Source organism: Anopheles nili, chromosome 3 (assembly GCF_943737925.1).
Source record: "Anopheles nili chromosome 3, idAnoNiliSN_F5_01, whole genome shotgun sequence".
NCBI lineage: Eukaryota > Metazoa > Arthropoda > Insecta > Diptera > Culicidae > Anopheles > Anopheles nili.
In genome coordinates, this window is record NC_071292.1 from 28,391,504 (window position 1) to 28,406,685 (window position 15,182).

The 15,182-nt window shown below is 48.6% G+C and overlaps 2 protein-coding genes across 2 annotated transcripts; one reads left to right on the plus strand and one right to left on the minus strand.

Annotated features, from left to right (window-relative positions):
• Positions 1–1,775: 1,775 nt before the first annotated feature.
• Positions 1,776–3,344, plus strand: LOC128726671 (protein glass-like). The gene has a single exon (XM_053820492.1). It carries the CDS (start codon positions 1,776–1,778, stop codon positions 3,342–3,344), a length of 1,569 nt encoding a protein of 522 aa, XP_053676467.1.
• A 3,518-nt stretch (positions 3,345–6,862) lies between these two features.
• On the minus strand, positions 6,863–9,075 carry LOC128725491 (polypeptide N-acetylgalactosaminyltransferase 3). The gene is made up of 4 exons (XM_053819243.1): positions 8,945–9,075; positions 7,826–8,858; positions 7,655–7,756; positions 6,863–7,591 (listed from the first exon to the last, which is right to left on the minus strand). The coding sequence occupies exons 1-4, from the start codon at positions 9,073–9,075 to the stop codon at positions 6,863–6,865; spliced, it is 1,995 nt and encodes a 664-aa protein (XP_053675218.1).
• Positions 9,076–15,182: the final 6,107 nt, after the last annotated feature.

Sequence of the window (15,182 nt, forward strand, 5' to 3'; positions counted from 1 at the left end):
GAAATATGACCCATCGGTCACTCAGTAACATCCATTAAGCCAAGTTAAGTCTGCTAGTTCGTACATCTCCATTACATTTAAGCTAATGTACGCTTTCTTGCCAGGAAATGTACTTCCATCAATTGCGCCCCACCGCAAGGCACCGACTAACGCTAACGAACCTCGCAAAACAAAACCAAGAAGCCGTGAAGCAATTTGAACATCATTATCCACCAATCACTAAAATCGGTACAAATCATTTCACCCAAAACGCGAACGTTAGTCACCCCATCTCCATCTCGCTCAACCCATGCACTCCGTAGCACCGCGCGAGATAATGATCGCGTATCACGATTCCCATTTTCGCATGACGGTTCGCGCGATCGGGTCGCACCGTTTCCGTTTCCCTTCCCGACGGCCATTTTCGGTTTTCAATTTCCATTTCCCCCACCCACCCACCGGAGGGCCGCTCGTGCCGGGCGATTGACCGCGATGATCCATCGACCTGTCTTAACCTCGCGGCATGCCATATCACAACGATGGTGCCACTAAGCAAACATACGGCTCCGTGACGAATTCCGATGGACATAAGAACGATCGCGCTTTATATTTTCACTGGCCAACCTTCCCTCGGTCAGCTCCATTCGCTGATAAGGCGTGAGGTGTTGGGCTGGAAGAGCTGGCTGAGGCTTGAAAGAAAGTTACCCAAAGCCGAAGCCAACGTTTCGCCCTACATCCGGAGGCCGCAGTAGCCTTCCCCCCGAACGAGTGGTCGGCAAACACGCGCGTCCCGGGCAGACACGCGATCAACGGGTTTTTGAAAGCGAACCGCGACGCGACGGGACCTGGAAAGTGCCGGATCCTGACGCAGCAACGGCAGCACCCACGTGCCATTCGGTGGGGGTCGTGCGCCACACTTCAGCCCGACCTGTCGAGCGCGAGCAAATAATGGGTTTTCATAAAAGGAAATCTGGAGCGCGAGAGAGAGGAGGAAGAAAATTCGCAACCGCGAACTGGCGGGCGTGCCAACATCCCCTCGAGAGAGTGACCCTGCGCTTCGTGCATCGTGCGGTTGTGGTTCGTCTTTGTCTTAAGGGGTGCCATTTCCGCCAGGGTGCAACCGCCGCGTCATCGGGCATCGTTCGGAAGAGACTGGAGAAGACGCCAGGTAGGGCGGCCTTTTTTGATTAACATTCCAAGTGGACAAACGTGGGGCCCTTGAGGTCCTGCAGGCACGCCGCAACCGCACGGCCACGCCACTAGACAATATCAAAAGACGATAGCAAGTCCAATATTTGTCCGGCGACAGTCCGAAGCCACTCGTTGGAACTGGGTCGCGTTTGATCCGCGCGCGCCCGCTCGAGCGCTTCATTTCATGCCAGGTCCGGGCCACGAATAGGTGCCATTGTTGTGGGCCGAGCCCTTGCTTCGGAGGCTTCTTTAAAGGCAAACACCTCCCCGGTCGGGTGACGCACGGAAATGAATGGCTCAATTAGGCTGCTAGGCCGGTAGGCAACTCCATCACTCGGTTGCTGTTCTTTTCTTCATGTTTTTCCGCTTTTCCTTCCTCTTTTTTTTTGTCGCTGTTGTGTTGTTTTGTTCCCCACGAACCATTCCCGCATTGTGCTCATTGTATTTTTCTTTTCTTTTTCCCCACCCCGTCCGGCAGACAAATCCATCGCCCTCCCGGATAAAAAAAAAACCCATCGCTGAAGCAACACAGAGATAGAAAACATAAAACGGCAGCAACAACGACGGCCGCAACCGTGAGCTGCGCGAATGCAGTGAGGCGCAAGATGCGCGAGAAGGACCACTCACCGCGCAAGATGCTGCCCAGTCCAAAGCAAGGTGCGGTTTATCCGCTGCTCGGTCTCGGATCCACCCTGCCGGCCCCGTTCGATCTCTCGCTCGTCAACCGATCGTCGTCCTCGAACCTGCTGCATCAGCAGCAACAGCAACACCAGAGCCTCGCTGAGCAACCGCTCGATCTGCGGGTCGAGCGCAAGAAGTCCTGCCCCGGTGGTGGTGGTGGTGGTGGAGGTGGAGGTGGCACGGGTGGAGGTGCGTCCACTTCCACCTCGTCGGATGATGAAACCGATCCACCGCGGGCCAGCTCCACCGACAGCAAGCCGGGCAGCAATGTGATATTCTTTAACGATAACAACAACAACTCGAACAATTTGAACAACAACCACAGCAAACCGTCCGATAGCGACAAGAGTCCGAGTCCCACAAACAACAACAACAACAACCACCACCACAACCACCACAATCACTCTCACAACAACAACCACCACCACCACCACAACAACAACAACAACAACAACAGCTCCAAGTACGCGAACAACAACCACATCAGCATCAAGGACGAGTTCCGAATATCGAATCTGGCGGGGCACAGCCCAAGTGGGTTGTTTTCCGGTCCACCCGGGTTGAATCCCCTGATGCTGGAGGCGATCGCGAAGGCGGGCTTACCCCTCCCATACCGCGGATCCTTCCTACCACCGCGATCGCCCGCCTCGTACGATCTGCAGCGGCTAAAGGAGCGCGAGGCGCTTGCCGTAAGCCTTTCGCAGCTTCGCCACCAAGGCACCACTAATAGCGGCGGTGGTGGTGGTGGTGGAGGTGGTGGTGGAGGGGCAAATGTCCACAACAACAACAACGCGAACATCATCAACCACAACCTGCCGGCGGGTGCGCCCGGTTCACACGGCAAAAACAAGGATCGGTACGCGTGCAAATTCTGTGGAAAAGTTTTCCCGCGCTCAGCCAACCTAACACGGCATCTGCGCACACACACGGGCGAACAACCGTACAAGTGCCGGTACTGCGAGCGTTCCTTCAGCATCTCGAGCAACCTGCAGCGGCACGTGCGCAACATCCACAACAAGGAGCGCCCGTTTAAGTGCGCCTTGTGCGAGCGCTGTTTCGGGCAGCAGACGAATCTCGACCGGCATCTGAAAAAGCACGAAGCGGACGCGGCTGGACTTGGGTTGGGGTTGGACGAACGGCTGCGAGCGGCTCGACGGAACAGCCGTGGAATCCCGGAGGACTCGTACTTCGAGGAGATCCGCTCGTTCATGGGCAAAGTGACGCAATTACCGATTCCGCTACGATTGCAGCAGCAGCAGCAGCAGCAACAACAACAGACAGCTTCGGCGCAGGGAAACACCGGCCTAGATGGGGGTGGTTTTGGAAGGAGACGTCACACCCAGCAGGCAGACGCGGACACACACTCGTCCCGCAGCTCGACACCCTCGGACGATGAACCGGTGTCCCCGGCGGGCAGCATCGGTAGCCCGCAGGACATCAAGATGGAGACGAACAACAACGAGGACGGTGATGAACCGTTACAGGTCACCTGACGGGTGTCCGAGGACGATACCTGACGCCGTCCAGATGGTTCCTTCCGACAGTATTTCATCGACATCGACAACACTACTAGAAACTGAAACAACCGCAAGGTACAACCGATCCTAAATGTTATGTTAAGAGCACAAGATCACACCCGCGCTCACCGATCGCGCAAACCGCGTGTGTTCGGTACGTTTTACGCGTTTAAGGACTCGCTAAGGATGCTCGCTGATTGATGCAGCACACCGTTACCCAAGGTCGAAGGTCGAGAGAAAAGCGTCGAGCTCGTGTTTGGCAGAACAGTGCACGATCCTTCGAGCAGGTGTACGCGAAGCGGAGACGAAGGATTTTCCGCGATGAAAAATGCTCCGCTTGTGTGCTTTCTACTTGCCATATTGCTTACTTATTTGCTCCTCGAACTCGGATAGTTGTTATTTTTCGTTCTTTTTTTTTATACGAATATGCAAGCGCATTAGGCCTTGCATTAGGCAGCACAGGTGGTACTCTAAAAAAAAACAAAACAAAACAAAACAAAAAAGGAATCGTTCAACCAAAGCCAAATAAAATCTGCTCGCCTGAAGGGGAACCGCAATGACACACGGTACCGGAACCAGGGAGGGCAAGGAGTGTGGGTGTGTGTGGCTGGGCAGGTGTATGACCCCAACCCTTGGCTGGAAGCTGCCGTGTCTTCTCCGCTGGTTCACCACTACGGAACAAATGATTGTGAAATGTTAAAGTATTGTTGAGTTTTAGTTCTTCTAGTAGGTAGCGAGTTGGTTAGTTAAGAAGTAGCGAACCGAGCTAGCACGTACGATAGATGTCGTTTTGTTAATTAGTTACGTTAAACGTTCGAAGCGCTTCCGGGAAAGCACTCCCCTTCAACTGGCACGCCGGCTCTGGGTCGACGGTGACGGTGTGAACAGTTGTTCTAATTAAGTTCGAACACGCACGGTAAAGCGGCTCCTCCATAGGACGAGCAGCCGATAGCTCCGTGACTCGCGCGCGTTACCTTGACTATGTGTGATCGCTAGTGCGAAAAACCGGACGGAATACGAAAACACACACAAAACCCGGCCATAAAACGGGCACTTTTGTGGCACTAAAGCAGGCGAGGAAAAGGCGAAGGCACATGAAGAAGAAGAAGAAGAAGAAGAAGAAAACGCTCACACAACCCGCGCATAAAACACGCGTCGTCTGATCTCCGATGCCGTTCCGATGGTTGGCAGAGATTGCCCGCCTGCAGATAACCGGGAGGGGAAGATCGGAACGCGATCGTAAACGCCGGCGGGAAACGCGCGTCGTCTAGTGACCCGTTTTGGCCCAGGTGCAGTGGTCGGTTTTTGCACAAAAGTCAACCCCCTGTTAAAGGCCGCGATACGGCGTCCTGATAAGGCGGATGATCGTCGGAAGTTTCCACCCCTGGGAAGGCCGTCAACAAGGGTTCGCATGTGTGTGAGAGAGACAGAGAGAGTGAGAGATAAAGGAGCCGAGAAAAAAAAGCTCCATTTTACGTGATTCAATGGGCCCTCGGAATACAAAGCCGAAGGGCAGCACATTTCGAGGAGCGAATTCGAGGACCTGTCTGCCCGGTGTTGCGGAAGATTCCTTTCGCAGATACATCGCCACACAGGAGGCCCGCGATCGAGCGCATGAGCGCTTACCTACAATTAAAGCAATCCTACAACGCCACTACGCAAACACGCAGCTGTTACAAATTAGTTACCAATAGGGAGGCGAAAGCGAACACGCTGGAGCGTGGAGGTTTAATGACAGTAGCCCTAAGTATCGCGAAATAGCATAGATAAGAAAGCAACCCGCAGGCTAATATACAACAACAAAAAAACACGCGTGATGCAATAAACAAATAGCGAATACCTAGCAAAACCGCACGCCGTGTAGCAAAATGGAGGTGAAAAACAAGCGCGTGTAACCGTCGTCTTCCAGAGCTCCGTCTTCCTTTTATTTTTGTGTGTAGGAGAAATTTTGTTTGTAATGTAATGTTTGTTTTATTGTTTTGAGATGATTTTATCTGTTTTACCCCATTTTTGTACGTTTTATTAGTCCAAATATACAAATAAACACACACGCACAAGTACTGCGGCAAACGCGGACGACACGAGACCGCTAGCGAGATGCACGAGCACACGGCGATTCATCTTGATAATGTAGGATAACATAGCGCAACTAAATAGCACTAATCATAGTTAAACAATCGCACATGCACACGCGCATCCTGCCCTACGCGGAAGTGCGCTGTGCGAAAGCCACACAAAACGCTACCGAATAGAGCAGCAACTATCAGCACTAATAATGGAAACCGTTCGCGAACGATAGAGAGTATTATGCCATCTTTTCTTCTTTAGTGTCCTCTCCTTAGGGTAGGCTCAGGCCTAACCACCTATCGATGCGTATCTCGAACAGTTGCATACGTGTCTCTGTTGCATCGATAGTTAGTTGTTTGTTTGTTTTTTTTTACTCAATCTTATACTCAATAATGCTTCTCCGGTAGTACTACCGCAACCATTACTGCTATTATAACTACTATGACTACTTTGTTTTAAAACACTTAAGATAAAAAAACACTCAAAAACAATCACCATCATACACCCAACCACACACCCTAGGCGTAAGATATGTTCTGTACATGTATTTAGAGCTATTGTGTTACTGTATGTAGAAAAGCGAAATCCAGTGAAAATAAATTCCACGCACGATAGATGAAAGCGAAACGAATTGATTGTTCAATTTCGGGTGGGAAATATAAGGACACACGACAGCAGCATGAAGGTTTGTATTAGAAATGAAGAATTTTTATTTGATCGCAATGTTGCTTCCGCTAAGTGAGTATCTCATTCGTTTCTCACGGTACGACCGGTTTGTGGTCATCCATACTTCACTGGCTAACATTTGTAATATCACAGATTGAAATCATATACTTCTAACAGGAAAAGGAGACGCATACAAACTAGCTACACTGAGTCTTTTGAGTAAACAATTGCGAATGTAAGTCTGCGGGCTCGCCCTGTCTGAAAAACAATCAAAATCTAACACACCGAAAAACACCCAATACGTGAGACCGTTACCGTATTACCTAGATCGAATATAAAAAAGTTGAGATACGTATATCTTACTGTATGAAATACCGTTACGTTGCCTTATTAACTACCTAGAAAACTAGCTCAAAGATTGCCACCCGGGAGACTAGTTGATCCCGAGCTGCATCCCAAGGTGCTATGATGCAACAAATGGTGCATTGCCTGTGCTTTTGGCACTGCGTTCTCCTCGCGGGATGTGTTTACAAGTACAGTTTTGTGTTACTCTTTCTTAACGTTAAATTGCTCTTGTTAACTAGTGGAGAAGAAAATAAACTAGCTGCTTGCTTATCTTACGAATTGAAATCCCTGGTTACTCAGCTAAACTTGGACGATAGAGATAGAGAGAGATAGGATGAGAGATAGAATCCCGGGAATGTCATATTGACCAGGACTAGTACAAGTCAGATTAAACAGTCATCGAGCCGTAGGGGTTCCTACTTCCAGGCGACCGGGAAAAGCATCCACTTCTGCAGCTCGTTCCGAACGTCACATGGTCCCAGGAACAGCTCGTATTTGTCTTCTCCGTCATCGCGGACTAACGTCGAGCCACGCTCGAGACATTCCGCTCCGTCGCCAATATTCTTCAGATGATACGTGTCCGTTTCGTAGATCCACCGTTGATTGGGCTTCTGGCTTCCGCATGTCACCATCTTAATCTTTCGGATGCCCTCGACGATCTCTTCCCCATCGATGCTGGTCTTGCGATACGAGTCCAGACAGATGCCTTCGTCCGTCATCACCCGCCCGTAATCGTCGATGACAAACTGCTCGTCCAACACGTTGATCAACAACGAACACTTCTGCAGGTACGACTGACCGTACGGCTGGTTAATGGCCGTGTTGGTTTTCGGCTTGTGAAGGCAGTACGGGCTGTGCTTGGCGGCTTTCATCGAGTCGCCGATGCGCTTCACATTCTCCGTGAGGTACTTGATGAGAAACTTCCACTTCAGCTCCGGACTAAGGTTCTTGATGATGAGGTTGATCTTTTTCATCAGCGTGAGGTACTCCTGGTAGTCGAACGTCGTCGTGAGGTCGATCGGTTGTATGCGGCCGAAGAATTTGTTCGGCGCTGGGAAGAAATTTTGGGGCCAAACCCGCCGTAGATACCAGTCGAATGATTTGCACTTCAACGAACGCTTCAGCGCCACCCTGTTGGATACATTCTGAAAGTGCAGCGAGGTTAATTGAGCAACAGGAACAGAGAGCGTGAAAATTGATGATCTTACCAAGCTTTTAAATTCCTCCGTGCCCTTGTTAAATTTGAAGAAAAACTTTGCCCAATCATCCATCCATACCAGTGCCACTCGGGCGAGATTTTCGTTCAGAATCTGCAATCAAAACGATATCGTCAGTTCATTGTTCCGGATTCGCTTTGTCTAATTTTCCCTCAAACTTACACCACTCACTCCTCCTGGGAAGGTATACGGCGAGCTTTTTCTAAACAGATGACCCACGTGCGAGCAAGGAGCAATCTCAATTTCGCCTCCACATTGCCACACCCGGAAGGACATCTCTAAATTATCGCCACCCCATATCTTTAGCCGCTCATCGTACGCACCGATGTCGAAGAAGTACTTCCGATCGATCGTGAACAATCCCCCGGCCATGGCGGGTGTGCGAAACGGAGTGGTCGTGTCCTTTCTACGCTCGGCCAGCTCCTCGTCGCTCAGCGTGTACCAACGGAAATGCAGCGGCCAATTGAACGCTCCCCAGTGAAACTCGAAGCTCTTGATGTACGAAAAGTTATCATCCGAAATGATGTCGATGACGGGACAGACCACCTTCTTCGGATTCTCCATCACCCGGGCGAGCAATGGCTCCAACCATCCCGGTGAGCATTCGCAATGAGCGTCCAGAAACGTTAGTGTATCGCCCGTGGCCATTCGAGCGCCAAGCAACCGAGCCGCGACCAAGCCTTCTCGTTGATTGAGCCGGAGAATGGTCACCGAGATTGGTAGCTTCTGAACGTAGTTGTCGAGTTCGTGCTTCAGAAAACGCCTGTCGCTGGCATCGTCCACGAGCAGTATTTCACGAACAAGTCCCTTCGGTGAGCGGTTGATTACGCTCCATACTGTGCGTAACAGCACGGACCACGCTTCGTTGTGGAAGACGATAATAATCGAAGTCGTCGGTAGTTTGGCAGGATACTGTTTCGAAACGCACTTCGGTTTCCGTACGTCCGGAAGACTGCGGTTCAGTGCGATTCGATCACTGGCCAGCAGGTTGTATCGGTTGATTTGAAATAGCTGTTGCATCTTTAGCAGATCCTTCGCTTGTATCACCACTGGATCGCCGTTTTCTCCCACTCCCGGCATCGGATCGAAGTTGTTGGTGTTCATGAAATCCTTCGATAAATTCCCCACAGTACCCACGCCAACGTAATGACCCACGATTTGCGGTATCCGTGGACGATCGGGAAATTTGCTACCCCTAAAAAAAAGGATGCATAAATAATATCAATCTTCAGAATGCAGAAAATGTTGAGAAATTTGGTGATAGGTTTCTTTTTGTCTAACCTGACATGCCGATGATAGTTGATGAACTTTTCGAACGAATACTTGGAGATCAAATAAAACAGATAGATACTGAACACGAATGAAATTATGATGTAAACGTAGAAAATCTTGACTCGCAAACGGAACATCATTTTTATTTGGCACCAGCAAGCACTACAAGCAGCGAGCACAAAAAAGGTGTTTCAATAATGGTACAGGCTTATGCAAAAAAAACTCTATGCGATCCTTCAACTAGCTTAATGCTTTGAACTACGAATGCGACTAAAATTAGTCACAAAAAACGACCTGTTCCTTAAGCATTTTGGATTATGATGTCGATATTATCACCTACTAGCCGAACGCGTGTTGTGGGGAAAGACCGCTCTTTATAATGCAAAAATATTAATGTCTCTCAAGGACATAGTAAAAATACGTCTCTATTATGTTATTTGGCACTATGTAACTAACGCCTGAAGCGTAAAAATATAGATTTTGTAATAGAATTACACAAATTTCTTCACTATCAACAATGCCGGACCAAAACAATCTCTGCATACGCACGCACACACCTTAGTCAACGTCACACATGACAGTTTTTGTCGATCGGACATGAAAAACTCAACGAAAATAATTATTTTAAATGATGTTTTAAATACCATAGATTAAATAAGCAATAAAACAAACTAGTTACACCATGAACGCATTGGCTGAATCTTTTATAGACTACGTTTTCACGTTTATTTTGGATACTTATCAACATAAAGGTCCTTGTACACTGGCATAGCTATTAAAACAATAACAAATCGCTGTCAATACGAAAAACGCTTCATGAAAAACGCTTGCCAGAGAGGCGCGAGAATGCGATGAAATATTTGATTTTCCATCAAAATTTTTACTAGAAATTTTCAGCTATTTACTAACTCAGCCAACTTTTTAGATGGTTATAAAATCATACCAGATTCGAATAAAATATCTGGTTTCATCCCTAACAAACCCTTACCGTACCAAAAATTGAAAGAAAATGTTTTACTCTTCGCTACACACAACAAAAAAATCTCTGTAGTACAATGAACTGTTTCGTTTAACGTACGCTCTACTATGCATGCGCCAAATCTGTGTGAAACTCCACGAATGCTCCCGGTCGATTCCCTTTTGTACTACGTCATTCCCATTCAGAGATTTTCCGAACCGAATGGGCCCGAGAAAATCATCATGCAGCTTTCACACCAAACCCAGGTGTTCATTTGCATTCATTTCACGCGGAAAGCTCAGGATGAATCGAAAGTTTCGGGTAATACATAACAAGAAAAATCAAATAGAAAGGACGAACTTGGCAGGATAATATTTGGCCGACATCCAGCAAAAGTGTACATTTACGGCTCGACTTGCACAGGATTTGTAGCTCAGGATTTTACTGAATAAAATCGACGATTTGTAACACTTTTTTATCCCTACAGAACTGAACCACAATCGGCGACCTTTCGCCTCATCGTGTGGCGGTTGCTGCTCATGAATCGTGAATTGTGCCGGCACGCTGGTGTGTTTGCCGTTCGGCTCCCGGGTGTCAACAGAGAGACACCAGCGAGAACATCCCGCGCGTCTACGTCATTCGAAGTTCTCTTGCTGCCGCGAAAAGACGCGAACGCTCGTTCCGTTTCCTTGCAGCCACAGCACCCAAACGCCTGGCAACCCGTGAGAAGTGTGTGCATCGAGTGTGTGTATATATATCCTGTGCGGTCGTTCGTAGGCCTTTTGTTATTGTTATCCTCGCCAAAGAAACCTCGACGCCATCGGCAAAAGTCAACACCCTTCGACAACCCCAAACGCGGTCTCCAGCACTCTTTATCTCATAGCAAGGCTCGACGAATCAGCGTCTCGAGACTGGAACTGAGTGTTGTTTTCCACCACACGCGACGTATTGCGTGTTAGCGACTGGAGGCTCTCAAGCCAACATGCCCGAGTAGGGCATTCGGTTTCTTTCCGTTTATTTTTCGTTCATTCCCATCCTGCATCATGCGCGCGTGAAAACTCCTCACCACGGCGCGGAATCGTACCGGCTGGAAAAGCGAACTATCAACCTCTTTCCCTGGTGTGTCGACGGCATCACCGCGTGTTCGACCCCACACTGAGTAGTGTTTCTACGTGCCGCTTGCGGAGAAAAAAAAAAGAGGTAAAAACATTCGCGTTTGATCGGTGGCGTTGGTGGAGGCGGTCCCGCGGTACCACGACGCGTCGATGAGCTAAATTAATTAAGTCCCAGTGACGTCCCATCGCCCTCGGGTTTGACTCGTGTGCTGAACCTACTGCGACACCAGCCGCCGGTGAATAACTCATCATTTATCATCGCAAACAAGCTAGATTCGCGGGCGTTTCGTAAGCGTGGCGCGTGCGGTGCGATTGTTGCATCACGTTGAGCAAGAACTGCAGTCGACGAAGGGACGGAACTTGCAGCGGTGCATCGGGTGCATCTCCTCTCCGGTTTCGCCGAGCTGACGACGCTCGGTAAGTACACCCAATGGTATCTATATTTATATCCACCGGTACCTCGGAATCACGCTCGCGTTGGTGTTGAATTTTTTCGCGTGTGCTTTTGATAGTATTCTTTTATCGCGGTCGTCGTGGGAAGGGAGTTTTGCTGACTCCCATCGTGGCCGATCAGGGTGCGGCGTAATTCCAGTGGACCACGGAATTCATCCACCGTTTGTGGGGTAAACATCGCGCGCCATATCCAACCGCTTTGGTACGAAACGACTAACGACTGAGACGCAGTAAAAGTTCACGGTCAAACAGGGTATTCATCAAATTGGTTCGGAGGCAGGGTCCTGGGTTTTTCTCACAATCGATGAAGCGAATCAGACCGTCGATGAGAAGTGGCTGCTGGCTCACGTGAGCAGATACGTGCCGGGATCGCTAGCGCTGCGTGAAACGAGGGAGACAGTACTGGCGTCGCGGTGCGCGAAAGAGCGCGCGAGCGAAAGGGAGAGTGAAAAGGATCCGGGCTCCGGAAAAGCCAATGTCCGCCGGCCAGTGGAGAAGCAAAAGGGCGCCGAGCCGTTGCGGTGGACAGGGAATCCTTTGGAAAAATGGATGATTAATGGGGAGGGCTATTTTTCCGGCAGGAAATTCGAACCACCATCGTCTGTTTTCGTCTGGCGAGTGGGATGAAAATGAAACGCAACAAAAAAAAGATGCGGGGCATCACGTGCTAAAGGGATGGCAAAATAAGCTTATCGTAAAGCATTCGAGAGTGCTGGGATTAAGATCGGCCGATTCGCCCACGACGGTTGGCTGACGAGGTGGTCGGGTCTCTGGTCGGGATCCACACAAAAGCCGGTGATGTGTTTATGTTTTCCTTCTGGCATGGAGCAAGCTTTCCCGCGAATCTCTCGCCGGCTGTCGTGACGAGGGTTTTCGATGGCTGAAAAACCGGTGCTGTTGCGTTGCTTGCGTGGTTGTGTTTTTATTTTCATCCGCCCAATTTTACTGCGCCGCGTCTCGCGAGATGACAAGTAAAAATGGTTCCGACCAAACCGTCGCATGCGGCTTAAAATGGTAAATGTTTTTATGATTCCTCGACGGGCGAGCGAATGTTTGCTTGGTTTCATTCACTTGTGCAAGCAGAACATGTTCTCATATTTTCAACCCCTAGCGCAAGCAAAATAAATGAGGGAAAGGACTTAGTAGTTCTAGTAATCTTGCCGCTACGCCACATGCCTTACTATAGAGCTCCGAAAACATGATTTAGCTCTCATTAGCATAGCTTGGGATGCTTGTAGAGCACCATGCATAATAAGAGTTAGCGTGGAATAAAACATAAACCATAATGGAAGGAAAGCTAGAGGAAAACAAATTGATCCACTACGCAACATAGGCGGCCCTTGCGCCGCAGCATATTGCCCAAATTGCTTCAGCATTAGGCCGCCCTCGCGAACATGGCTTTAATATTGAATACATCTACTCGCAAACACACGCTCAAACCCCGTCTCACTAATGATGGAATGCAAAATCGTTTATTCATGATCGGCGTGGCTTGAAACATGAGGCGCGTTTTGCTGGCAATCCGCTTCCCGCCGGCATTACAACGCCCATTCCATTGGACGCGGGAAAATATGGAAGTGAAAGAAAACGCCAGCGCAATTTCCATGCCGGCACCAATCAGCACTAAAGAACGGAAAGAAACACACCGATAAAACAGCGCCAAAGAATGCCCGCTCCATGCTGCATGGTACAAAACTACACCGCCCCGGTGGGGTGTTCCCGGTGATTCCACCGTACGCCCTTGAGATGTGGAGTAAATATTTAATAAACGCGCCACGGAGAAAGGAAAGCTCGCTAAAACCCGACCCTCATTGTGGAATTGAATGAAATCGAGGCGTCCACCTTCACCTTCGCGATAGTTTTCCTTTCATTTGTTTTGCCCAACCTTCCCATCCCGGTTTGTTTTTATGTAGTATTTACGCGACCTAAACGCCTCCGGGAGGATGGGAAATGATGCGAACAAAAAAATAAAGAAGGACACCCCATTTTAACGCTGCTCCAAAGCAGCTCTAGTACGGCCGTCATTGGAGGCACTTCTTTCGTTTTTCGCTTTGCTTTGCTCTGCCACCTCCCGAGCGATAATGAGACGAGCGTGCGGAAAAATCGCCCTAGAAAACCGACGTACCGAGTGTCGGTTGAAAAAAAAAACATCCTCGCGCCCTCGGAAGGGTATGAATGTTGTCATCCGCTTTTCCCGGCGTTTCGCACTAATTTGTAACCTTTGGTGGCTGGAATGTGTCCCCATTCATTTAGGGTGCGCGTTACCTTCCGCGGAGGCACGATTACTTTGGTATGATGAAATGAAAAACCGAGCCGCGTCCCATCGGCCCTAAAGGGACTCTTTTTTCCATGCCTGGCATCAGTGGGGGGAAAAAGGCATTCACGCAATTTTATTTATGCAACTTTCAGCAGAACTGGGTTCGAACCGCTGTAGAAAAAAAACAATATTACCCAACGACGAAGCTAGGTTTTCCACTCCGGCACGTAAATTGAACGCCTTCGTTTTGTCTTCGATTCGCGAGAGCTCGTTGTCGGGTCCGTACGGTGGAAATCCAATTTCCGAGCAGCACCAGCAGCAGCAGGAGCAGCAGCAGCAGCAGCAGTAGCGAAAGCTTTCCCTCCGGCGTCTAGGGAAGGCAAAAGCCTCATCGGTTCTAATGAGCGTCAATGTCGAACCATCGCCGGGCGCATTTTATGCTGGCATGGGTTTTTTCTTCACCAACAAAGTCCTGCTTTTGTTCCTTCCATTCCGCCGGAGACGACATTTCCGATTTGCCTCGGGGGCAGATGAGCAGTTTTATCAAATGAAGCGTGACAATATCATCATTATCAGCGGGATGCACAGAAGGGAAAAAGGGAAAACGAGCGCCAAGGAAAACGGTTGGTTGGGTTGGGGATTTTCTTTCTACCGTTGGGCTCGTGGACGGTTTGGTTGTGGCTGGCGATGGTGGCGTAGGGTCGATGTCCCCCTTTTTTCTTCGCCTGACAACCCAAGCACGCATTTGTTATGTGGTTTTTTTTTCCTCCTTCTTGAACGATGTACATATCGAGAGTGCGCAGCGTTGGGGAAAAGAATTTCCCAAAGCTTCGGAAAACGCAGGAAAAAGGAGTGACGTTGGGAACAGAAATCAAGGCTTTGTTCCAGAGTTACATGAGTATTGTTGTGGTAAAGAAAAGAGGAACCTTTTTTATCTTCGATTCGGGAATCGTAGGAAAAATCATTCATTGTTTTATTTTTGTTCTTTGGATTTTTTTTATTGTTCTTCGCTAATTGTCGCTAGCTGTGTGATATATTTGAGCGCAGGGTGTATTAAAATAACGAGACGATACTTAAGCGATACAATTCAATAATCATTAAATAATTTATTAAAGACAACATTTTATGTATAATTGGATGCATTTAATTGAAAAATATTGTTGAATTATGTCTAGAAACAATAAACTAAACTATTCGTTTCAACTACTTGTAACTTCAATAGACGCAACATCGACATATAGAAGTTTTCTTTAAACAGACTTGCTTTCTCTTAGTGCAGGAATATAGATTATCAATTATTAAATGACAAACCAATGCTCATAAGAGATCGACGACGGGTTGGCCATTGAAACAACACAGCTTCGTACACGTAAGCACATCTTGAATGAGAGCATACGAAAAAAAAACTCCATGTTGATTTCTTTTCAGACAATCTGTAAAAATCTAGCCTTGATTATAACTTAA

Excerpts from the sequence above, each read along its gene's own strand:
- LOC128725491 (XM_053819243.1), bottom strand. The coding sequence starts at position 9,075 with ATGATGTTCCGTTTGCGAGTCAAGATTTTCTACGTTTACATCATAATT. Across the intron at positions 7,757-7,825 it reads TCCCAGGAGGAGTGAGTGGT|ATTCTGAACGAAAATCTCGC; the intron begins GTAAGTTTGAGG and ends TTTTGATTGCAG. Across the intron at positions 7,592-7,654 it reads CGGAGGAATTTAAAAGCTTG|AATGTATCCAACAGGGTGGC; the intron begins GTAAGATCATCA and ends CTGCACTTTCAG.
- LOC128726671 (XM_053820492.1), top strand. The coding sequence starts at position 1,776 with ATGCGCGAGAAGGACCACTCACCGCGCAAGATGCTGCCCAGTCCAAAG.